The sequence below is a fragment of the Pan troglodytes genome, chromosome 4 (assembly GCF_028858775.2).
Source record: "Pan troglodytes isolate AG18354 chromosome 4, NHGRI_mPanTro3-v2.0_pri, whole genome shotgun sequence".
NCBI classification, from domain to species: Eukaryota; Metazoa; Chordata; class Mammalia; order Primates; family Hominidae; genus Pan; species Pan troglodytes.
The window spans coordinates 152,635,929-152,662,688 of record NC_072402.2 but is presented as its reverse complement, the minus strand read 5'-3'; the positions used below and the strand labels follow the sequence as shown (position 1 = coordinate 152,662,688).

General features: G+C 39.0%; 1 protein-coding gene across 3 annotated transcripts; it reads right to left on the bottom strand.

Annotated features, from left to right (window-relative positions):
- Window positions 1–147: 147 nt before the first annotated feature.
- Window positions 148–26,225, bottom strand: MRPL22 (mitochondrial ribosomal protein L22). Of its 3 annotated transcripts, XM_001170128.7 has the most exons (7): window positions 26,027–26,225; window positions 25,900–25,948; window positions 16,165–16,282; window positions 10,657–10,722; window positions 9,881–9,958; window positions 7,046–7,115; window positions 148–433 (listed from the first exon to the last, which is right to left on the bottom strand). In XM_001170128.7, the coding sequence occupies exons 1-7, from the start codon at window positions 26,052–26,054 to the stop codon at window positions 222–224; spliced, it is 621 nt and encodes a 206-aa protein (XP_001170128.3). In that variant the 5' UTR covers window positions 26,055–26,225; the 3' UTR covers window positions 148–221. The 3 variants fall into 3 exon arrangements, with proteins under 3 accessions (XP_001170128.3, XP_016809594.3, XP_001170109.1); XM_016954105.3 differs by lacking the exon at window positions 25,900–25,948 and having other exon boundaries at window positions 26,027–26,127; XM_001170109.6 differs by lacking the exon at window positions 16,165–16,282 and having other exon boundaries at window positions 26,027–26,092.
- Between the last annotated feature and the right edge of the window lie 535 nt (window positions 26,226–26,760).

Here is a 26,760-nt window from a genome sequence, read left to right as displayed (position 1 = left end):
GTTTAAAGCTGATTTCCCCTTCCAAGTAGCAAATGCATACAAATATGCCTAGAGGCTCAAAAGAAATGGGCAAAGCCTTATAAATATTCATTTACAACTAGCAGTTATACACTGTTTCAATAATTCAATGAGAAATCATAAAAAGCATTTGCCTTCAATTTTTGTTTATTTTTGGAAAATAAATGGCAAAATATATACACTGTGGAGTCTGAATCTCCTCATCATAGAGTGTGAACGATGGTCCGGCTGCGAAGCTGCTGAATATACTCTTTGGCATGGGCAACTGCCGTCTTTGGTGGCTCAGGTGGAGGTGGGGGCCCTTCCACCAACTTCACAAAATAATGGCAATAAACCTTCTCCATGATCCCAAAGCGACCTCTGCCATGGTAGCGGATGCGTTTCAGGCACTGGCCTCGTCCTGAGGTGGACTCAGCTAAACAGGAAGAAAAAGAGAATTACAGGAAATGAGTGTTATTCACAAGACTGATCAGCTGAGCAATTTCTGTCCTTTCCTTGACTGGATTCTGAGATTACATGGGCTCACTGGTTGGCTAGAGCAGGCTTGTCTCAAAACAACTATCTCCTGAATGCTAACTAAGGACCAGGCACTATTATAGTGTTGGAGAAGTAAGAGTGCACAAGACTGGCAAGGCCCCTGCCTCCAAGCAGTTTACATTCTGGAGAAGAAAGATGCAAAATAAAATGATAATTTCTGCTAGTGACAAGTGCTGTGAATAAATCAGAATGAGATGACAGACAATGATGGGGTGTAGGGGACTTCAGACTGTGAGTGTCAAGAGGCATGCCTGAGAAAGAGACATTTGATCTAAGAGCAGAATGAATCATCTATGTGAATATCTAGGGACAGGGTATTCCAGGCAGAGGAAACAGCAAGTGCAAAGGCCCAATGGTGGGAATGCACTTGGCTTGTTTTAGGAAAAGAAAGAAGACTACCATGCTGAAGCATAGTAAGCAAGGGGAAGAGAACCACAAACAAGGAAAAGAGATTAGAGATAAAGCTAGGGCAAGATTACACAGGGTCCTGTAGGCTCAGGCAAGGAGTTTTTTATTTTATTCTAATTGTGATGAGAAGCCACTGGAGTCAATGGCTCCCAAATGCTGGTTCTCTGACAAGCTACATCAGACTAACCTAGGGAATGTAACTAAAATGCAGATGCTGAGACCTCACCTCTGTGGATTCTAATTCAGTATATCTGGGGTGGGCCTTGGAAATTACATCCTGGGCAAACACCCATACCCCAACTCTCCCCAGAAATTCTGACTGACAGCCAGTTTTAGGAACTCTGGCACAACAGCCCCCTCAGCTCCCCTCCCCCATTCTGTATATCAAAATTTGACCTTGAAAGTTTAAAGAAATCTTTTAAATAGTATGTAAGGGCCGGGCGCGGTGGCTCACACCTGTAATCTCAGCACTTTGGGAGGCCAAGGCGGGCGGATCACCACAAGGTCAGGAGTTTAACCTTGGCCAACATAGTGAAACCCCGTCTCCATTAAAAATACAAAAAATTAGCCAGTTATGGTGGCGGGCACCTGTAATCCTAGCTACTTGGGAGGCTGAGGCAAGAGAATCGCTTGAACCCGAGAGGCAGAGGTTGCAGCGAGCCAACATCCACCACTGCACACCAGCCCAGGTGACAGTGCAAGACTCCATCTCAAAAAAAAAAAAAAATAGTACATAAGAAGAACTGTTCACCTGTTCACCCACAATAAGTCAGAGTAGTAGCCAGCTACCTTCTGCTATTTTCTGAATGTATTTAGTCAGCTACTTGTTTAGTTAATAAGCCTTTTAAAAAGGTAAAGTCTACAGAATACATATCAAATTATCCATTTCAACACTCATCATTCTTATACACTTACTGTGACATACTTTATAAATATAGGGACTATACCAAAGTATGCACTTGACAACTCTCTAACTACAATATCCTTTAGTGAAGTAGGTTTCAGCAGAAGCTTCCTAGCTTTGCGAAAGAGAAAGCCAAGAATGAAAGTGAAAACTGCCTAGGGTCTAAGTGAGAGAGGGAAAGACCTACTGCCCTTTTATTAACTTCATTTAGTGGGCACTGAAAAAATGAGTTTACAAATTTCCAGAGAAAGCAGCATTACACAAATCACTTTATAAGGAAACCCCATCACGGCACGTCCCCTGGACCAACCTGTCTAGAGGAAACCTACAAATAAGAACAGTGAGACCAGAAAACTTCTAAAAAGCATTTTACAAATGTGATAGCTGCTTCTATCCAAAATCATTTATCTATCCAACTTGAGCTCCAATTTCCAAATACTCAATGGATCACTAGATCACAATGATCAACCCCATCAGGGTCTACGTCGGCTCCCATTTCCCTTCTATCTCCCCCAAAACACAAACTTACAGAGATCTGCACAAAAGCAGAAGCTCAATGCCTGCTGTCAGTCATGATTTCATCTTAAAGCCATCTGCATATCTTAAAGCCATGATGCCATCATTTCTTTATGTCAAAAACATTAATTTTTCTGAAACATCCTAAGATTCTTTAATACACCGTAATGGGAATACCCAACACAGCCACCCTGAGGTGTAAATGAAATCAGGACTTAGAACATAGTTGCCAAACTGTTTCCTGGTTCCTCTCCTCCAATCTCTCCTCCACTAAGTCCATATTTAGGGGTTTCAAACTGCTTTTGTATATGGAATCATTTCAAGTAAAATGAAACAATATGTAGAAGCCTGATATATAAAACACTGTAACGCTGATCTGCTCCTATTGAAACGTGGGTCAAGGAAGACCCAAAACTGTGCCATTCATTCACTCAACAAACATTTTTGAGTTCCTCCTGGGTACCAGACTCTGTCCTGGGCTCCAAGGATATAGTGGTGACCAAGATATCAAGGGTCCCACTGCTAAACACCCCACAGAGCACAATTTCAAAACTACCGCTTATTGTTAGTACTTTTAAAACACTATCTTAATAACATAAATCTCTTACCCAAACCTCTTTGATATAGTTTGAACCAAATACACGGCCTGCCATGTTCAGTTCTCTGGAATATAGGCCCAATCTACCCTTCCCATTTTATCTACTCGAGGTCAAACTTCTACTTCTTTCACACTGTTCTCCTCATTGTACTACACTATTACTGCTTATTCCAACCTATGTGCCTCTGCATGTATGGCCACCCCACTTTAAAAATCTGCTCTTCTCCTGGAAGAGCATTCCTCTAGACTCCCAAAAGCCTATCTTCACATGCCAATTTTTTCTAGAAAGTCTCCACGACTATTCTAACCCATATTGACCTTTTCTTCTCTACTCCAACAATACCATTTGTCTGTATTACTCTTTTTGGTCCCAAATCATATGCTGTCTTTATAAGCATCTGTGTTTCATCTGTAAAAGTCACCTCCTCAACCAAACTTATACCCTTTTTGTATTGCCCCAAAAGTTCATGATCCATAGAAACAGAAATAATTTTGAAACACATCATCTGCTACTTAATATCATTTTTTCAATACAGAGGTCTCTGGTAAATCTGCTCAAATTCTGAAATAAGTTTCAAAGTTTTTCAAGTACATATAATACTAATGGTATAGACGGTATTATTATACTTCAGAAGAACAATGTATGCATTCTTCCAAAGAAATACTACTGTCAAAGAACTACAAGTGTTAAATGTTTTAAAATGACACAAAAGATATAACATCACCTATTTAATGTGGATAGTATGCACACAGAAAGTACTCAAATACTTTTTGAATGAAAGAATACATTAAGATATCTCAAAAATGAAGACAACCTGTGTTTTTCTATAGATAATACCCAATAGGTGTAATGAATTTAAAATATTGCCAATATTTTCAGGGCAGGCACAGTGGCTCACGCCTGTAATCCCAAAATCTTGGGAGGCCGAGGCAGGTGGATCACCTGAGGTCAGGAGTTCGAGACCAGCCTGGCCAACATAGTGAAACCTCGTCTCTACTAAAAATATAAAAATTAGCTGGGTGTGGTGATGCATGCCTGTAGTCCCAGCTACTCAGGAGGCTGAGGCACAAGAATTGCTTCAACCCTGGAGGCAGAGGTTGCAGTGAGCTGAGATCACACCACTACACTCTAGCCTGGGTGCAGAGTGAGACTCCGTCTCAAAATAAATAAATAAGTAAGTAAATATATATACACACAGCGAATATTTCCTATTAGTAGTATTTAGGTAAATACAAATCTTGAAATTGTAACATTAGAAGCCCTCCCCTCCCACCTTCATCACTCTCAGCCAATAAGATTGATGTACAAGGTCAGTTGATCACTTTCCCTAAAGTGATTCACTTTAGATGCCATGAATCACTAAGCAGAGACATTTTATTAGTCCATATCCACTTGTTAAGGCCTATTCACAGTATCATTAGTCATCATTATAAGTTTGAAAGGGAAATGAACTTTCTAAATCTGTGGTCATGCAACACCAGGTATTAGCTTTACACCAATGACAGGCATTTGAAAGAATTACCATATAATGAGAACATATGCTATCAAAAAAGCACTTCCTTTAAAATGCCTATACTTATTTCAGGGTACTGAAAGAACCATTGCTGAACCAAAATAGTAGCCAATAAGTAACTAGTTTTTCAAAACTCTAACAGAAGTCTATGGAATGAAATGTCTAGGCCTTTTCCAAGAACACAGTAAGATAAATCAGTTTCCCATATTTTATGGTTAAGAATCAATAGTTTATTAAACTACTGAATATTATTAACTTGTTTATTAAATAAACAGCTTCCTAGGCCTCTCCACTGGGGTTTCAAGTCCAGTGGGTCTGTGCCGAGGCCTGGGAATCTATATTTTAAATAACAACTTCAAGATGATTCTTAAGAAGAAGCTTGGCAAATACAGGGATAAAATGTCTGACACATCATACTCTTCCTGAGGGAACTCATCTCTTTTGATTATGGAATTAGGCATCAAAATACTTAGTGAATGAAAAATTTTAAAAATCATAATATAAATCCAAATTTATTAGCCTTACTTAAGTCATCAACACAGAAGTAGATGAAAAGACAGTACAGGTAAGGCAGAGATTTTTCAGCAGAAATGTGCAAAAGAACTCTGGATTAAAGGGTCAGACAATGTGGCTTATGCCCGTAATCCTAACACTTTGGGAGGCTGAGGCAGTAGGACTGCTTGAAGCCAGGAGTTCAAGACCAGCATAGGCATCTAAGCGAGACCTCTGTCTCTACAAAAAATTTTAAAATTAGCTAGGTGTGCTGGCACGTGCCTCTAGTCCCAGCTACTCAGGAGGCTGGGGCAGGAAGATGACTTGAGACCAGGAGTTCAAAGCTGCAGTGAGCTGTGATCACACCACTGCACTCCAGCCTGAGTGACAGAGCAAGTCCTCATCTCCAAAAATAAAAAAAGATAAAATAAAGGGTCATTTATGTAGGATTGGTTAAGCATGTTTTTGCTTAATGGCAACAGTGGACCCTGCTCCTTCATTTGGAGCAACAGGATTAAGCTCTTTATCCTATCTCTCTTTACTACAATTATTGAAAAGGATTTAAAGACAGTTATTGAAAAAGGCTTAAAGACAAATCATATTTCATTTGTATCTGAAGTCCATTAGAAAGTCTATCAGCTATGAATCTCACATCCCTGTGAAACTGCATAAAATTAATTAAATTTGATTTGATATTCAGAGTCACAGAGCAGGAAGAATCACCAAGAGGTTTTAAGCAAATGGTCTTGCTCCTCATCCCTTCCAATGATTCCAAGCCCTCTCCAACATTATTTATTCATAATGCTCCCAGAAGAAAATGCTTATGATTAACTACCATGGCCCTGCATCTTGAGTTGCCATTTTGATTTCCCTTTGCATCTTTGCATGTATCAGAATAAAATTATACAAGATTCAGCTTTAAAATAAAGCATTTCAACTGAAAATCAACTAATTTGAATTTCAGGAGGTGTGGTGGCCAACATCAATGCCAGGTGAGTTGAACTGAGATTTTAACCTAACCAGCACAGAGGCTATGTGAAAAAGTAGAATTTAGATAATTTTTTTTCACTCTAATTGTTGAAAAATTATAAAATACAACTAATTCCCCCTGTATTGGTTCAGCCCTTTCTCCTCCATCTGGAGAGTAGCTGTTCCCCATATCTTGAATTTAAAATAGCTTTAAGTAAAATAATCTTTATATGTTGGTATGGCAGATTGAGAAAACTTTGCTTCAACATCAACATCTTTGTTTGAATATAAAACTGCTGAGGTTAGGAGTAATTGCTGTAGTGAGAAAAAAATAATAACTCCAACCACTGCTCCACTTTCCCATGGTGTTGGGAGGAGGCAAGAGAGCTTTGTAATAAACATTAATCTCCTTCTCGGAAAAGAACTGTGTGACGGTCTGCAGCAAAAAGATTCCTTACATTTGTACAGCACATCATGCTTCCCAAAGCATTTTAACTTATATTAATTTAATTTGATGTGGAACAAGCATGTAAAAGCAGAGCTAATGCTTCAGGATGTAGTAACAAAGTGGAACAAACACATCTGGGTCATCTGAGCCTTCCAAGGCCCCTTGGCTTTTACAATTCAACAGACCTTCCATTTTGATAATTGTAAGGTTAAATTACAGGACACCTTTATGGATTAGGCACCTGGCTTGGCACATTATAAATAAAAATTTTTTAAATGCACCTGTGATTATTTACCTCCTTCTGGTTGACAAACAACTTTAAAAATGTGTTAATACTAACTGTTATAATATTACAATTAAAGTACCACTCTATGTACCCCAGTCTTGGTATCTATTATTTAATAATCATTAGCAATTGGCTTTATGATCTCAGTCTCACTACAGAACAGGTAAAACAGTACAGTTGTCATTTACACTAAATTAAAATTGGCATGCATACAGCTGAAGAATAAGCCATTACTAGCAATTTTCACTGACAAACCAAGTCCTGAGGAGTTAGATATTAAAGACTGTTGTTAGATAAAAAACATGGCATTACTACTGAAGACATTTTCTAATGCTAAGAATATTAAAAATCTTACCTATATATAAATTGGACCTGAATTCCACGTTATGGTCTCTCACTGCCATATCTTGTGCTTCTAAGAGAACCTTAAATAAGAAAAAGAAAAGCATTTATACGGCTAACCCTGAAGTAAAATGGAATTAAGTTTCTCATCTCTCATTATCTCTGTACTATGACGGCTAATCACATGCTTCCATAGTCAATTTTAAAAAGAGAATATCAAATGATAAGAGTACAAAGGAGAAGGGAGTTTTCCTGCCTTAGACCAAGAAGTGTAAATGCATAGAACACAGCCCATCCTACTAAGTTTTAAATGACATGTGTAAGCTATAAAGGAGATAGCGGTGCTTGTAAGCAGTACCCTTGGGAAGGAACATTATGTCTTTGAGTCAGAAACTTGTCAAAAGTTCCCAAGGCCAGATGCAGTGGCTCACATGTCCATGGTCCCAGTACTTCGGGAGGCCAAGATGGGATGGGCAGATCACATGAGGCCAGGAGTTTGAGACCAGCCTGGTCAACATGTCAAAACCCCGCCTCTACTAAAAACACAAAAATCAGCCAGGTGTGGTAACACATACCTCTAATCCTAGCTATGTGGAAGGCTGAGGCTGGAGGATCACTTGAACCCAGGAGGTAGAGGCTGCAGTGAGCCAAGATTGTACCACTGCACTCCAGCCTGGGCAACAGAGACCCTATCTTAAAAAACAAACACAAAGTTCATGAAACTCAATAGCTTAATCTTACTGAAAAGTCTTAGCTGGGATGGTGGCTCATGCTTATAATCCCAGCACTTTGGGAGGCTGAGGCAGGAGGATCCCTTGAGGCCAGGAGTTCGAGATCAGCCCATCTCTACAAAAGTAAAAAATTTGCTGGACGTGGTGGCACACACCTGCAGTTCCAGCTATTTGGGAAGCTGAAGGACGAAAATCCCTTGAGCTCAGGAAGTTAAAGCTGCAGTGAGCTGTGATCATGCCACTATACTCCAGCCCTGGGCAATGGAGTGACACCCTGCCTCTAAAAAAACAAAAATCTAATTAAAAACTAGAATAAAATAAAAATTCTTAAACTTTGGATGCAAATAACCATTAATATCAGACAAGTAGAGAAAATCACACTTGATATAATAATCTCCTTGAAGAGGTTAATTATCAAATTTACTCTCCATAGATATTTTGAATTAACTTCCTCCAGAACACATTTTTGTAAAAATATGACAATTGGGCCAGGCGTAGTGGCTCTCGCCTGTAATCCCAGCACTTTGGGAGGCCGAGGTGGGCAGATCATGAGGTCAAGAGATTGAGACCATCCTGGCCAACATGGTGAAATCCCATCTCTACTAAAAATACAAAAATATTAGCTGGACGTGGTGGCACACATCTGTAGTCTCAGCTACTCGGTAGGCTGAGGTAGTAGAATCGCTTGAACCCAGGAGGTGGAGGTTACAGTGAGCAGAGATGGCGCCACTGTACTCCAGCCTGGGCGACAGGGCGAGGCTCCATCTCAAAAAAAAAAAAAAAAAAAAAAAAAAGACAATTGTCAGAAATAACAGAAACCAAATCTTTCACGCCTTAAAAGATAAAGAATGTAGTACAAGGCTGGGTACACAACAAACACTTGTAAATGCATTCTGAATTGAATATAGCAAAATCAAAGCATTACAAAGGAACCCTTTAGAAGTCTGAATCTATCAATCTCAACTATTTACCTATTACTACTAAACTGAAAGGTATGAACTGACTTTTGGTGAGAATTAACTGAATATATAGAAAACAATGCTGATAGCCCCAGATGGTAACGGACAATAATCAATACAACTTTTTGAAAAAAGAATATTAAAAAAGAAAAATAGGCCAGGCGCAGTGGCTCACGCCTGTAATCCCAGCACTTTGGGAGGCTGAGGTGGGCGGATCGCCTGAGGTCAGGAGTTCAAGACCAGCCTGGCCAATATGGTGAAATCCCATCTCTACTAAAAATACAAAAATATTAGCCGCGTATGGTGGCGCGCATCTGTAGTCCCAGCTACTCAGGAGGCTGAGGCAAAAGAATCGCTTGAACCCAGGAGGCGGAGACTGCAGTGAGCCAAGATGGCGCCACTGCACTCCAGCCTGTGCAACAGAGCTGGACTCCGTCTCAAAAAAAAAAAAGAAAAATATATGTAATAAAAAAAGAATATTCATGTTCCTAGAAAGAGTCACCACAGTTACCGTCAGCATATTTGTATCTAGTGAATTAGCTACATTTAGAGTTGGAAGGATCTTTAGGGGTCATCTAATCCAATTCCACATAGTTTAGGTGAGAAAAATAGAAACTGACTGGTTAAGTGTCTTGCCCATGGTCACAAGAAAAAGATCAGAGAAAGGACTAGAGTCCAAGTCTCTTGAGTTCCAGTCCAGGGCTCTTTCCATTTAGTTACAAAATTACTTAGTTATAAAAACTCTCCTTTATAGGAAAAAAAAAAATCTTCAAAAAAATATACCTTGAAGTTCAGCCTTGCTCCAAGAAATAAATAATATATATACACAAACACACATACATACACACAAATACACACATATACGTACCAAGCCCCAAATCATTAAAAATAAGATTCATCACATCATAAGCAGTAAAAAACAGATAAATATTTGGTGGAAATAAAAGCACCTCAGGAAATAAACCCTAAAGCACACAACATTCCTAAAGTATACACATATTTAATAAACTGAGCACCCTAAATCTGTATTATATAAAGTATGCATTTACAACAGAAAATTTAGGGAATTCATGATTTAGGCTAAGCTTACTAATAATTGCAAGACAGCTGCATTCCCCAGTTCCCCATTCCCTACCACACCCAAACTTGTAAGTTTACCTCTTTAATTATTTTGGCCCCTTTTTTGTCATTGAATTCCAACTGAGCCAAAGCCTGGTCAATAGACATTCCTCGTATCTAGAATTAAAGGGTGAGAGACAAAAGAAAATAAATTAGTTTACAAAGTCAATGTTTCCTTTTCAATGAAAGTCTTACATAATTTGAGTAACTTCTAAAAACAGTGAATTGAACCCAAATAAAAGAGAAGAAAACAAGTTTGAGAGGAGATACTATTCTCTTTCAGTCAAAATGAAACAAACATTTTAACCATAAAACTGAGATTGTAATAGTTTCAATAACATTAAAAGACAGCAAACATGACAGAGAGACCACAGGTTGGTAACAACTACACTAGGCATTCAAGGCATCTCCTTCTCCTATAGGATAAATGTATTACATGTATATTTGCTGCTTCAGTCTCCCCTCATCTATAAATTTCATTTCCTAGGGAAAAAAACTTAAAAGCAACACTTTTAAAACAGGTTGAATCAAGTTTACAGATAAATAGGTGGGTTTCCTGGATTCTCTGGTTATAGCCAAACTCCTGATGCCTTTTAGTACCTATCTATCCAATGTGATTTAGTTTCTCAGAAAAAGGTGAAAATTAAGGAAAATCATACATCTCTGAACAATCATTCTTTTGACTACCTACCAATTATATCATATTCCTCACAAATCTTTTTTATTTTTCAAATCCTGGGGTGAGGGGTGGGGAGGGGAACTCATAGCTTCTTTCCTAAATTATTAATTATATGGTAATAGTCATTGCAGCTTACCAATTTTGCCAAATACCACATCTTGTCTTTGCTGTATTTTATTTGTCTTCGACAGTGGTAGATTTCCTTACAAATTGGAAAACAAAGGACGAAAGAAAATGTTAGCAGGTTTACCACAAAATGACAATAACATATACTGTTATTTAAGTTTTTACTTTCTAGGCCTAAAGAAAATGCTGCCATAAGAAATAGAAACATTACTAAGAATTTAAAGATTATTTTCCCCTACACAAAGTTGTATTTTTCCAAAGTTTCACTATGTTAAAAGATTACTACGGGAGAAATAGAAACTATACAATGGCTGGTTTGTGTCAACACTTGCAACATTTCTATCCAAAGAAATCCTAAAAGATTTAAATGAAAGTATCTTTAAAACATTTAGCTGATTAAAAGAACAAAAGAAAAAGTACAAGAAGAAAACGTTCATTATTAATGAGGAGAAAAATGGCAAAATGGACAAAAGTGTTTTCATGTGAAAAGCCAATATTCTAGGTGTTTGATCAACAGCATAGGTTCTAGAATCAGACTGCCTGCCTGGATTTGAATCCTAACTCTGCCATTTACTAGCTACATAATCTTGAGCAAGCTACTTAACCTCTCTCTAATTTTCCTCTTCTGTAAAATAAATAAAATGATAATTAGAGGGAAATAAAATAACCTATTTCAAGAAACCATTTTATAGTGCTTGGCACATGGTAACTTCTCAGTAAATGTTAGCTTTTATTATCTTCTATTTAAAGTTGTAGGTATGTCCTGTTTAATTACAATGTATAGTTCAAAAAGCACTTTTCACTCATTATTTCATTTAGTCTAACTCTATGAGTTGAGAGAGGAAACATTTTACATATAAACTGAAAATCAAAGAAATCAAGTGACTTGTCTAAGACCAGAGGTTTGCAAGAGACAAAGTTGGAACTCAAAGAACAGAGAAGTATGATACACCTGATACAATGTCTAGCACATCTACTTTCAAAAGTTCCTCTATTGACTCTAAAACCCACTTTCTTTCCACTACTATACCAAACTGCCACTTTAAAAAAAAATTAGAAAACATGTCTTATGGAAAACTATAGCAAGGAGGTCTCAAAACTTTCTAACATTCTGACTCCTGCTGGAAATTTTCAAATGCCTTAGAAAGAGCAGTTTTCTCAAGTGGCCATCTTTTAATATGTGGCAGATTTCAGTTGCAATAGAAGCAGACAGCCTGAAACTACAGCAATAGCCTAATTACATTTTCAGCAATAAAGTTTCTTGGGGAGACAGGGAGAGGAAAGAACTATCATGACTGATAATAATAATCTGCAAAAATTAATCCACTCAATGAAATCTTTCATATAGAAGAGACCCTTGGCCGGGATCAGTGGCTCAGCCTGTAATCCCAGCACTTTGGGAGGCCGAGGCGGCCGGATCACAAGGTCAGGAGATCGAGACCATCCTGTGAATGGTGAAACCCCGTCTCTACTAAAAATACAAAAAAAAAAAAAAATTAGCCAGGCATGGTGGCCGGCGCCTGTGGTCCCAGCTACCCGGGAGGCTGAGGCGGGAGAATGCCGTGAACCCGGCAGGCGGAGCTTGTAGTGAGCTGAGATTGCGCCACTGCACTCCAGCCTGGGTGACAGAGCGAGACTCCGTCTCAAAAAAATAAAAATAAAAATAAAAAAGAAGAGACCCTTTAATTTGTGCATTCTTGTGGTGGGATAATTTTAAACCTTAATTTTGTATGATTACCCTCAAATTTTACACATATAAACAATTGTAATCCTGACCAGAGGATGGCAAAAAGAAGAAGTGTTTACAAGAAAGGCAAAAGTTAATCATCCTCTTCCAAAACTGAAAAAAAACCTCAGCATTTACTTTGGGCAGGTGAAATGTCTAAGGGCACTTTCTAAAGATAAACGAGACAAAGTCTCAGTACATAAGTATCAAGCAAATAAAGTAACAAAGGTGGAGGTCAGAAGACCTAGTTATATATCTCTGCCATTAACTGACCTATACAGCAAATTAGATAAAGTGAGGATAGGATACGTAAAACAGTTATTCAAATGAAATAAATGTATGTCTAAATTATAAAATGTCTAAATCAATAATTTTTAAATAAATCAATTTATTTTTAAATGCATATAATAATTCAAATGAGGAAAACGTGTTACCTAATAAAAGTTCTGGCCAGGCGGTGTGGCTCATGCCTGTAATCCCAGCACTTTGGGAGGCCGAGGCAGGAAGATCGCTTGAGCCCCGGAGTTTGAGACCAGCCTGGGCAACATGACAAAAACTCGTCTCTACTAAAAATACAAAAATTAGCTGGGAGTGGTGGCACATACCTGTGGTCCCAGCTACTCAGGAGGCTGAGGTGGGAAGATCTCTTAAGCCCAGGAGGTCAAGGCTATAGTGAGCCATGACTGCACAACTGCGCTCTAGCCTGGGCAACAGAGTGAGACCCTGTCTCAAAAAAAAAAAAAAAAAGTTTTAGGCCAGGTGCGGTGGCTCACATCTGTAATCCCAACACTTTGGGAGGCCAAGGTGGGTGGATCACTTGATGCCAGGAGTTGGAGACCAGCCCGGACCACATAGAGAAACCCCATCTCTACTAAAAATACAAAATTAGCCGGGCGTGGTGGCACACACCTGTAATCCCAGCTACTTGGGAGGCTGAGGCACAAGAATAGCTTGAGTCCAGGAGGTGGAGGCTGCGGTGAGCCAAGATCATGCTACTGCACTCCAGCCTGGGCAACAGAGCTAGACCCTGTCTCAAAAAAAAAAAAAAAAAAAAAAAAAAGTTCTTATTAGAGCTTTATGAGATTCAGATTCACATTAATGTATTATTATCAGTATGCTGACTAATCCATAAATTAAAAATATGTCTCATATAGAAACGGTTGTTGGGGGAGTGAAGAAAAAGAGGAAAAATAAGAAATGGTAGCTCAAAGAGTTTTGACACAGTCTCATTACACTTTTCATTTATTTAACATAGCTTTTTTCAAAGATACTGCAAAAGGAAACTGAAGCCCAAATTAACAAGGTGTGACTATCATAAAGAAAGCCATTTAATTTCTCTCTGGCTCATTTTCTTTTTTTTTTTTTCCCTGAGACGGAGTCTCGCTCTGTCACCCAGGCTGAAGTAGTGCAGTGGTGCGATCTCAGCTCACTGCAACCTCCGCCTCCCAGGTTCAAGTGATTCTCCTGCCTCAGCCTCCCAGTAGCTGGGACTACAGGTGTGCACCACCACACCCGGCTAATTTTTGTATTTTTAGTAGAAATGTGATTTCACCATACTGGCCAGCTGGGCTTGAACTCCTGACCTTGTGATCTGCCCACCTCAGCCTCCCAAAGTGCTGGGATTACAGGCATGAACCACCACACCCAGCCTTCATTTTCTTCATATGAAGCCCCATATAAGATAAAATCTACATAAGAATCTATATTCTTTGGAAATTGGTGCTAGCTAAACTACGAAGTTAGTCTTAAAAATATGAGGAGTAGCCTAGAACAACTCTACATTGGTAACATTCATTTTTATTTACTGCTACGGGGTTTGCTCACTATCCCATCCACTATTATTTATTGACTATATATTCTAATGCAGAAGATCAGAATTAGGTAGAATGGTAGATATTATCTGGCCCTCTTTTCAGCTAGAGATAAAACTAATTTTAATAATGGCTGCAGCTGGCAGATTGGAAATTCTAAGGGACATTGTATATTATAGCACAGTATTATGAACTATATGGCCAGTGAATAAATTATTTCTGGTAAGTTAGGTATTTATGAAGAGTATCGGTATTCCCAGTCATAACAGGTACAACTGATGTACCAATATTAAATTACTAAATACTATTTAAAGTCAGAAAATGTTCATATTTCCCAGATGTCATAATTTGTCCCCCAAAGGATTGCTGAAACAAAATCTGTGCAAAATAGAGAAATTAAGGTTTTCCAAAGTACCTATATCAAATCAAATTAAATGTCTTCCCACAGGCACTTGTATAAGAAGGATAAATGATACAAAAAAGTTAATCAAAATAGTTTCATTAAATATAACACACAACAAATTACTGGATTGATAGTGTTCATCATTTGCTAGAGTTAAGCAGATGACATACTACTAACTATTTGAATTTTGCCACTTGGGATATATCCTAAAGTACATTTTTTTAGTATCTAAAGATACTAAACAAAACAAACACACAACAAAATTGTGCTGTTATAGATTCTGGACTTGACAAATACTGTTATAATTTATTTCCAATTAATACCTGATTTCAGGCCGGGCGCGGTGGCTCACGCCTGTAATCCCAGCACTTTGGGAGGCCGGGGCAGGCGGATCATGAGGTCAGGAGATCGAGACCATCCTGGCTAACACGATGAAACCCCGTCTCTACTAAAAATACCAAAAATTAGCCGGGATGGTGGCAGGCGCCTGTAGTCCCAGCTACTCGGGAGGCTGAGACAGGAGAATGGCGTGAACCCGGGAGGCAGAGTTTGCAGTAAGCCAAGATCGCACCACTGCACTCCAGCCTGGGCGACAGAGGGAGACTCCATCTCAAAAAAAAAAAAAAAAAAAAATACGTGATTTCAAAGAGCTCAGGTAAGAAGCAAAAAAAGTTCATTAGTTACAGAAAAATTTTTATTTATGATATTTGTGCAATTGTGTAACGTTTCATTTAGTCAATTTTGGTTAATTACAAAATGGAGACCAGCCTGGCCAACATGGTGAAACCCCATCTCTACTAAAAATACAAAAATTAGCTGGGCATCGTGGCGGGCACCTGTAATCCCAGCTACTCCGGAGGCTGAGGCAGAAGAATCCCTTGAACCCGGGAGGCGAAGGTTGCAGTGAGTCAAGATCATGCCATTGCACTCCAGCTGGGTGACAGAGCAAGACTCTGTCTCAAAAATAATAATAATAATAAAATAAAATAAACAAAATGGAGTCAATACTTAATAGCCTAGACTGACAAATCTTTCAAGTTGTGATGTCATGACAAAATATGAAAGTTGAAAAGTTATTTGTTTATTCTGTGCAGATAACGATAAGATAAATCTCCAGTAGGAACCCAATGATTAAGTTCAAACTTTAGGTTCAAATTGCAAAACAAACAAACAAACAAACAAAAAACAGTGTGTCTATATTCAAATATATAACACTGGAAAATCATATAAATCAATTTAAACATTGGCCAATAGTTTAAGTCATTCTTGCCAACTCCACATGCTCCATCATTAAGAGCTCATCAGCAAGCCTCTCAGAGTCAAAAATCAGTATGTCTTAAACTATTAGCTTAGTTTTAGAGTTAAGGTCCCTATCCAGGAGGTTAAGTAAAGGCAAACAAATAAGTAAAGAATAACAATCTTTTTCAACTATTGAAGAGATAAATCTAGTACATCTTCTCTGTCAATTAGAGCGAATGGTTGTATAATTTTTTTAACACAGAATAATAAATCATTACTAATCACTTAAGAGTAAGAGCACTACCAGAATTAAGAGATTAGTTCTACCCACGAACTTACTGCTGGTCTCCGAGGTTCTCCAGGCAGTTGTGGAGGATAAACAATTTTATTCTTCTTCTCCCATTTTCGAGAAATGTCAAGAGAAGCACTTGTGTGGATATATGATTGAGGTAAAACACTGTGAAATGAAAGAAGCCTATAAAACAACAGACACTTAGGGGACCTTTTTGTAGAGTTTACATATCTTTTGAACCACTTCAGCTCCATTTTGATAAAAACAATTTAAGGATCACAACTGGAAATATTCTAGAGGTATTCATTAATAGAGACTACTTTTAAACACAACAAAGAGACAGTTTATTAGAGGCTAACAGGAGAGAAAGTAAACACACATAAGTCAAACCGTTAATAGATATTAACCCAAGATTTCTTGCCCTGACTGGCCAATAACACTGTCTTCTATAAGTCACCCACTCCTAAGAAAGATTTAGAGAAGACATAATAATGAGCTCTCTGATCTGACCTGTAAGATTGCCCAACTTTGTTGAGTAACTAAGACAAAAACACAAAACAATTAGAAGACAGTATAAAACCACGTAACTAAAATATGGGAAACAGCAGAGGATTTCAGAGGTGACTTCAGGTGAATCTTGAACATCCTAATTGATATGGCTTGGCTCTGTGTCCCACCCAAATCTCACCTTCAATTGTAATCCATACATGTTGAGGGAGGGACCTGGTGGGAGGTGATTAGATCACTGGGCAGTTTCCCCCATGCTGTTCTCGTGATAGTGAGGGAGTTCTCATGAGATCTGATGGTTTAAAAGTGGCAGTTTCCCTGCACTGTCTCTCTCTCCTGCTGCCTTGTGAAAAAGTTGCCTGCTTCCCCTTCACCTTCCCCTATGATTCTAAGTCTCCTGAGGCATCCCCAGCCACGCAGAACTGTGAGTCAATCAAACCTCGTTGGTTTATGAGTTACCCAGTCTCAGGTAGTATCTTTATAGCAGTGTGAAATGGACTAATATACTAATTATCAGAGGAATGGGGCAACGACATATATCATCTATGCAGAGGTACAGAGTTGAGAAATAAGTGGAGGTCTGACTGAGTCAGAGAATTTGTTAAGTATTGGAAAGGTCATTGAGGCTAGAGTGGTTGTCTTTGAATGCTAAACTAATAGGCTGAGACTTGATGATGAAGATCCCAAATTCACTATTCCTTGACCTCTTCCCCCACACTTTAACTGCTTTAATAATATACAACTAGTCATTCTCCCTCTCCCATTTTCCCCAGCATCCGCTACTCCCCTATATCACTAAATAAAATCACTCTTGAATGGTGTTCTAGAGTTTATCTTCAACTTCCCAATGATTTTCATCCTGCCAGAGCTAGTCACCCAATCTTACAGATAAAATAAAGATTCCCCTGAAATCATTCTCAAATGCTTTACCTCTTCCCCATTCTAATTGCCACCATCCTATATAGCAATAGCCTCTAGATTGATTTCTCTTCCATCAACTTGCCCAATTCCAATCCATCTTTCTCTGCTTGAGTACCAAATGAGCTACCCTTCCATAATTCAGAGCTACTCATGTCATCCTCCAGCTTAAAAACGTCTGTTGAAATAAGCAAATGAATAGTTATGTAATATTCTAATGCTATCCTTTTTTTTCAGTGTCACTGACTACTGGGATTCTTGGTATGGAAATAAGCAGAAAAGGTTCCGCCAAAATCCAATAAGTACTAGATCTCTCCACTGAAGAGGTGTAGAAGCAATAAACAATCTAGTAGCAATTAGTGCCCCTACTTCCCAGATTACGGTCTTGAAATACCACTTCCTATTGAAGAGAACCAAAACTTCTGAGAGAAATGGCTGATTGCAGATCTCAAGCAGATAACATACAAAATGAGCCTAGAACATCTTGTCATATCAGAAAGCAAAGAAGCCATCAAAGATTACCAAGGTCATGTCAAAGGCACTCAGGAGCCAACTTGTGGATGCCCAACAAGCCAAAGATGGGACAAGCCAAGCATTAATGAGGACAATAATTGTAGTGGGTTGAAACACATCAAATATGTTTAAAGCCATAAGTTCATAATAAAACCAGGAAAAATACAAATTAGTTACCATTAGAAGATGCCAGTGAGCCAACTTGTTATTTTGAAAACTGGTGAATGAAGAGAAAGAATGAAGAAAAAGACAAGACTTATCCTGTCTTTCCTATACAAACTGTACCATTAAGTTTCCAAGTAGTAGATGAGGGAAAATTTGACTTGTATAAAGTTAGTAATGAAGGAATAGCAAATTATAATAGCATCATCTTGTAATCCTTAATAAACTAATGGATAAAGGAGGCGTTATGTGCCTCCTTATGGAAGAACACACCACCCACCATCCACAAAGTAGTCTTTCCTGCCCAAAATGAAACTGGGGGCTCAAGCCCCTAGATTCAAAATAGGAAACACAGAGAAAAGACAACATGTTACGTAATATCATGGGGATGCACTCGGTAAAATTCAAGGTATAGAAAACGCTACAAAACAACCAATTGTCTCCAACAAATAAATTACAAGAAAAAAAGAGGGTTGAATAAAAAACCTACAGAGTAAGAGATTTAACAGAAATACCAATTAGTTTCAATATGTGAACTATTATAATTTAAAAAGTATGACAGTTATGAAGCCATTAGAAGTTTAAATATCAAATGGATATTTAATGCTTTTTAATGAGATAATAGTAAAATATTTATGAAAATGATACAGTGGGGGGAGTGTTTCAAAATATGATGAGGGAGAGTACAGGTTATAAATAAGATTGGCCATAAGTAGTAAGTGTTGAAGTTGGGTGACGGATACATGGAGGTTCATCAAACTGTCTACTTTTGTATATGTCTGGGCATATCCAAATAAAAAGTTAACACAGCAAACTTTGGTATTTCCCTACTGCCCACAATACAAAGTCCAGACTCTTTAGCGAGACATAGAAGGCCTTTCATAATCTAGACCCAATCTGCCCTTATAGCCTAGCCACATAGATGTTCATTGTTCCCTGAACAAGCCTTTATTCAAATTGTTTTCTCGTCTTATTATCTCCTGAATGAAATGCTTATCCTGTTTTAAGTTCTAGCTCAAATGTCACCTCAGTGTGAAACATCACCTAATCCCTTATCTGATCACGATTCTCGCGTTAATACTTTGTTCTTGCCAGCCATACAGCAATGACTTAGACCACTGTACTATCATAAGTGGCTATAATAGAATGAGTTATTGTACTAAGTGTACAGATGTTGAGCATTTAAAGGGCAAGTCCGACTTTCTTTGTATTCTAGCACCAAGAACAATGTCTGGTACGTGGATACTGCATAAACATTTAACTCAGACTTACATACTCAAAGTGGTTGTATATTGGCATATTCTCATACAAATATGCAACTTGGATGATTTACTTGGCAAACAAAACCTTTGTTTTTAGTCTTCAAGCCATTTAGACCAAAGACTCAAACAAATCTATTCTTCTAGTGTATCATTTTTACCCCAAGTTCACTATCTCCTATCCTAATATCAAAATTAGTGCCATCAAAATACCTAACAAAATCAATACCTTTGCCATCCACATTTAGGTTCCAATGTCTTAACTGAAAAGCACAAAATTAGGATACATGATGTATGAAGGCCTATTTTGCTAAAATAAGCCGAGTGGTGACAGCTGAGGCTACAGAGTCAAGCAGACCTGGGTCTAAATCCTAACTCTAATTTACTAGGTGAATGGCCTTGGGGAAGTCATGTAACTTTCTGGGTCTCAGTTTTCCCATCAGTAAATAGACTAATAATAATTACCTCATAGCCTTCTTAAGAAGCTCAAATGCAAGTAAAATACTTAAACTGACACTTAAAAGGGCTCAATAAATTTTAGATATTATTACTTGTAGAATGAGGAAAATAATACTTAATACTGTTGATGGATTAATAATTAATATAGTGCATCCTACAATGTCTAGCCCATGACAAACACTGATGGCTAGTGTTATTTTTAAATTAGGCCCTTTGGCCAAGTATGGTGGCTCACGCCTGCAATACCAGCACTTTGGGAGGCCATGATAGGAGGACTGTTTGAGGCCAGGAGTTCAAGACCAGCCTGGGCAACATAGCAAGGTCTTGCCTCTGTTTTGTTTATTTTATTTTGAGACAGAGTTTCACTCTTGTCACCCAGGCTGGGGTGCTATAGTGCGATCTCAGCTCACTGCAACCTCCGCCTCCTGGATTCAAACGATTCTCCTGCCTCAGCCTCCCAAGTAGCTGGGATTACAGGGATGCACCACCACACCCCACACCTGGCTAATTTTTGTATTTTTAGTAGAGACGGGGTTTCACCATCTTGGCCAGGCTGGTCTTGAACTCCTGACCTCAAGTGATCCACCCATCGCAGCCTCCCAAAGTGCTAGGATTACAGGTGTGAGCCACCACACCCGTGTTTCTTTTTTTAAGGGCATAAAAAAATAAAACAAAGTTAGGCCCTTTGAACAGTTAATCTCTCCTGTCCCCACCCCCCAAATAAGTCCTGTGAACTGTAAGCTTTAAATACACAATTTCAAAGTTTCTTCTCAAGTTTATAATCATAAACGTTTATGGTTCTATGTAGTTGTAATTAGCGAGTAGGGTACACTATGTTTGTCACCTCTTTGGACCTTGGTTTCTTTGTTTGTGAAAACAGGAATTAGACTACATCATCTATAAGGCCTCTCCTAACCTTAATTCTATCTCTAATCTCATCACCAACAGCATGACAGAAACATGAACCCCTTTGCTACAAACCAATCTGAAAGATTTCTTGAGTCAGGCCCATACCTGCTGTACCCGCCTAGCACAGTACCTTGCGCTCTTCAAATCTTCAATACATATTTGGTGAATTAAATCTGTTGCTTCATAAATTAAACATACTATGAATTAATAATGTCAAAGCTTTCTGAATTCTTATAATACTTTCAGGACTCAAATAATTCATAAACTGAATTATCAAGCAAAGACCAAACTACTATAATCAAATTAAATTAAAGTATTATTCCAAATGGGGTGCTTAATTTAGAAGTACAGAATATCAAATCAAAAGTTCCTATGTGCCCTCTCCTGGCCAATTGCTGGAATAACACTCAATTAAAACAAAATGAAGCAACCTTAAAACAGAAAATACAGACAAATTCTAATTCTAATTATCAGTCCTCATCTGAGAGTGACCTAAGTATCTCTGGTCACTCGCTCTTCCTTGAGACACTTTCTTTAATCGGGTTCCAGGACACTTGGGGTTTTCTTCTCCCCTCTCTGGCCACTCCCCCACAGTCTCCTTTGTTGTTTCCTTGTCTCCCTCCCTGGTCTGTAATGTTGGCTGCCTTAGGCAGGAATCAATCCTCGGACTCTTTCTATCTACACTCACTCCCTTGATGAAGTCAACCAGCTTTGCAGCTTTAAACATTATCCATGCATTGATGACTCCCAAATGTACATCCATTCCCTGAACTCTATAAACTCATATACCCAATTGCCTACTCATATCTCTACTTGGATGCTTACAACAGCTCAGATTTAACAAACCCAAAACTGAGCTACTAATATTCTCCCCAAACCTGCTCCTCTGGAAGTTTTCCTAGCTCAGTAAATGGTTAACTCTACCCTTCCAGTTGCTCAGGTCATAAACTTTGGTGTCACCCTTCTTTCTCATACCTCACATCCAATGCATCAACAAGATCTGTCAGGTGTGGTTAACGTACTGCCAGAATCCAACCATTCACTTACCTTCACGGCCACCCTAATCCAAGCCACCATGATCTCATACCTGAAATAGCCAACGGTCTCTGCTTCCATCCTTGCTCCCCATCCCCACCCCAGTCTATTCTCAACACAGCAGCCAGAAAGAACCACTCATAAACATAAGTCAGATCATATTACTCCATGCTCAAAACCTTACAACAGTTTCCCATCTTGCTCAGAATAAAAGCCAAAGTATTTACAAAAAATAATAAGGCTCTATATGATTTATGACTCCCCCTTCCTCTCTGACCTCATCTCCTGTCACTATCCCTCTCCTTTTTGTCATTGTTCCTGACACCAGATATGGTTCCTTGGAGCTGTTGCACTTACTATTCTATTTGCACAGAATGCTGTTTGTTCAGATGTTAGCACAGCATGCTTCCTCATTTCCTTCAAATCTTTACTCAAATATTATCTTTTAGTGAGGCCTTCCCTATTTAAAACTACAAGTTCCTCTCTCAAACACACATACTTCTTATTCCCAATCTCTGCTTTATTTTCTCGTAAGCAGATGTCACTATCTAATATACTCTATATTTTACTTATTTTGCTTATTTGCCCCCCTTACTATATTGTACACCCCATAATGGCAAGGGATTATTGTCTGTTCCTGTTCCCTGCAAAATCCTCAGTGCTAGAACAGTTCCCAGCTCAGAGCAGGCACTAAATACATATTTGTAGAATCAATGAAAGAATACAGAGACAGGTAAGGTAAGAGGACTGAGTGTAAATAACTATGCCAAAATTTTACACATGGTTGGAAACTGAGGAAAGCTTAAGAGGATATGCCCCCATCTAAAGGGTGGTACAGACAGGCTTGGTGGCTCACGTCTGTAATCCCAGAGACTCGGGAGCCTGAGGTGGGAAGATCACTTGAGCCCAAGAGTGCGAGACCAGCCTGTACAACATAGTGAGACTCTGTCTCCTAAAAAAAAATATTTTTTTGGCTGGGCGTGGTGGCTCATGCCTGTAATCCCAGCACTTTGGGAGGCCAAAGCGGGCGGATCGTTTGAGCCTAGGAGTTTGAGACCAGCTTGGCCAACATCGTGAAACCCCATCTCTACTAAAAATACAAAACTTAGCCAGGTATGGCGGCCTGCACCTGTAGTCCCAGAAAATATTTTGTTTAGATCCTCACTTTGACATTTAACTGTGTAACCTTCAGTAAGTCACAAAACTTCTCAAATGTATGCATCAGTAAAATAGGAGACTTGGAATTCAAAAACTGAAAACTGTCAGTCAGCTAACAAATATAGCCTACAGAGTAATCCTAGCACTTTGGGAGACTGAGGTGGGAGATTACTTAAGCCCAGGAGTTTCAGACCAGCCGGGCAATTATAACAGGACTTCGTCTCTACTAAAACTCAAAAAAAAAAGTCAGGTGTAGTAGTGTACGCCTGTGATCCCAGCTGCTTGGGAGGCTGAGGTGGGAAGATGGCTTGAATCGAGGCTGCAGTGAGCTATGATCATGATACCGCACTCCAGCCTGGGTGACACAGCAAAACGCTGTCTTTAAAAAAAAAAAATTTTTAAATATCTATATATGTATATATGTGTGTATATATATGTATATATGTGTATATATGTATATATATGTATATATGTGTATATATGTATATATATGTGTATATATGTATATATGTGCATGTGTGTGTGTGTGTGTATATATATATATATAAATATATATCCTGCAGAAATGTTTTATTTGGTCAGCAGCAGTTTTCTTAACCTAATTCAATGTTTTTAGACGAGGAATACACTCTACTGACCACCACAGGCCCTCCTACTCTCTCATTTTACACAGACAACTTCCCTTAGTTTATTTATTTCTAGTCTGGGGCCTATATGCAATTAAGTTTCCTGGCGGCTCATGCCTGTAATCCCTCCAGGCCAAGGCAGGAGGATCACTTGAGCCCAGGAGTTAGAGACCAGCCTGAGCAACACAGCAAGACCCTAAAAATTAGCCAGGTGTGGTGGCATGCACCTGTAGTTCTAGCTACTTAGGAAGCTGAGGTGGGAGCCCGGGAGTCTGAGGCTGCAGTGAGCTATGACCACAGCACTGCACTTCAGCCTGGGCACAGAGCGAGACCGTGTCTCCAAAAAAAAAGGAAAAAAAAGTTTCTAATCACTGAATCAGATTATATGCTAAAATTTTACATGGTTATCATGAACATTATTTATACCTTTCTACTTAGTTTTCTTATGGTCATTTTCCCCACTAGAAAATCCAAAATAAGGATTCACAAAATTATGTAATAACTTCAGAATTGCAAATAGCCTTAGAGATTATCTAGCAAAATTAAACACTCTTGTATCATGACATAGAGGAAAAGACTAAAGGCAAACTGCTTAAGTTTCTTGCTCAGAGCTTCTTAATACAAGTTGGTGCAAGCCAATTCAAATCAATATCAAAATATTTACCTGTGTAAGACCTTATGCTGGAGGTACAACAATAAATAAATGTCCCTACTTCTCCAAGATACACAAGATACACAAGCTAGTAAAGGGCACAGACACATATACATGAAGTCATCATAGAAGGCACACATGCTAAAAGGAAGGAAAAACTAATTTCTTTCCATTTTAGAGAGACCAGTGAAAACTTCCTGAAGGGAAAACATCTGAACAGAGGTTTGAATAATGGGTAGGACTGCTGTTATAGACAAGATGTGAGGGCATAGTAGGAAAAGCCAAGAAGCAAGTAAGTGCAAAGTATATTCAGAAAAAGTAAGTAAATCAGCATGGTTGGGGGAAGAGTGATAGAAGATTATCTAAGAAGAGTACAGACAAATCCTAAGAGCTACTACTTCCTATTTTCTTCTTTAGCCCACCTCTTTATCCCCCTCGGACCCAAAAACTTAGAAAAGGGTTAAATATAATTGGGAACTCAGTAATAATTTATAATAATAAAAACATTAATGGCAACTAGAATTCAGAGTGGGATTATCACATGCCATAAACATACTAAATACTTCATATGCCTTATCTTGTTTGAATTTCCTTTTTAAAATCTACTAGAGCTACATACATGGCATGTGCCTGTAATCCCAGTACCTCAGGAGGCTGAGGCAAGAGAATTGTTTCAGCCCTTAAGTTTGAGACCAGCATGGGCAACATAGAAACACTTCATCTAAAAAAATAAATAAATAAAAATTAAAAAATTTTTAAAAACCTAAGAGATAGGTACTAACATAACGCTCATATCATAAAAGTGATAACTGAAGCTTATTAACAATAAGTAACTTTTCCAAGATCACAGTTAAAAAATGGATTCATATACAACTCATCTGTCTGCAAAGCCTATGAACTAAACCAAAATCAATGCTAACAAATGGACAGACCAGAAAATTTACAGATTATCAATTTTCAAATACCGATTTTTTATTTTGGGGAGAAATACAGCGACTACTTACCCTAACCTTTAATGAATGCTTTTGTCCTAAGGCTACAGAATGCTCTGGTATAAAGCTTCAAAATTTCCTACAACTGAGTGGCCTTAGGCAAGTTATTTTACGTTTGGGGACTTCAATTTCCTTGTCTGAAAAACGGGTATAGCAGAACCTACTCGTAGAATGTTATGAGAGTGAGTTAAGGTATATAAACCGCTAAACACAATGTCAGGTACGACGTAAAGCAGAGTTGTCCACAGCACGGTCCCTGCCCATGTAAGCAAGTAATCAGAGAGGTAACTTGAAAAGTTGAACGCTTCCACATGGAGATGGAATAGTCTAACCTTGTCCAGAAAGATCACAGTAGACGTTCGGAAATCGCATTTACAATCGCCCTTGGGTTATGGGTAATCCTGATCCCTGTACAGTTTATGCAATAAGGTGGAGAAAAAATAGAGTGACAAAGCAGAGACTCGGGCTGTCTCATTCGCCTCAGTAACCCCAGAGCCTAAAACACAGTTAGGCACGGAGGCGCTCAGTTACCAACTGGCAGAGTACTAAAGATGCCTTGGGCCCTTCCGAAACTCCGAAGCGAGAGACTCACCCCAAGGCCAGCTTCCCCCGGCTCCTCAGGTTATGTATCCATAACGCACCTACAACATCAACACAAGCCGTCAACTCAGATTCCATCTCGACTCCCTTCTGTCGCTTAACCACTAAGAAATCCTTACCCAACTGTTCCAGTACTGCCGCCGCCATCTTTCGCCCTCCCGCTACGGAAGCCTCCGAGTTCAAGCGCCTTCTGGACAGCACGCATGCGCAATACTCTGGCTTTCCTGTGGTGCTCTCCCACAAGCAGCACTTACACCCGAGGTGCCGTCACGAAGATCGCGAGCACTGGGCCGGCGCTCGAGGTGTGGTCAGGCGAACCTGGCTTGGGAATGAATTAATTAATAAAGGCCGAAAGCACGTGGGCTTCCGAAAATTCACCTGGATTCAGAAAAACTAATGCCCCAACTCACAAACTAGAAAGGAGTAGGGGAACAGAATCCGTGAACAAGCCACCTAATCCGGTGGTCCTCAGTTTTCTTATCAGAAATGACTAACCTTAGGGCACAAGCTCGTTGTAAAGATCAGTTGAAATAGTGTGAAAGCTATTTTATTTCATTTTATTGAAACAGGGTCTCTCTGTCTCTCAGGCTGGAGTGTGGTAGCAACGACCTAGTCTCACTGCAGCCTCGACCCCGGGCTCAAGCCACCCTCTTACCTCAGCCTCCCAAGTAGCTGGGACTACAGGCGCATATCACCACGCCCGGCTAATTTTTGTATTTTTTATAGATAAGGAGTTTCCCCAAATTGCCCAGGCTGATCTCGAATTCCTGGGCTCAAGCAATCTGCCCTCTTCGGCCTCCCAAAGTGCTAGGATTAGAGGTATGAGCCACGAAACCTAGCCTAAAATCTCTTT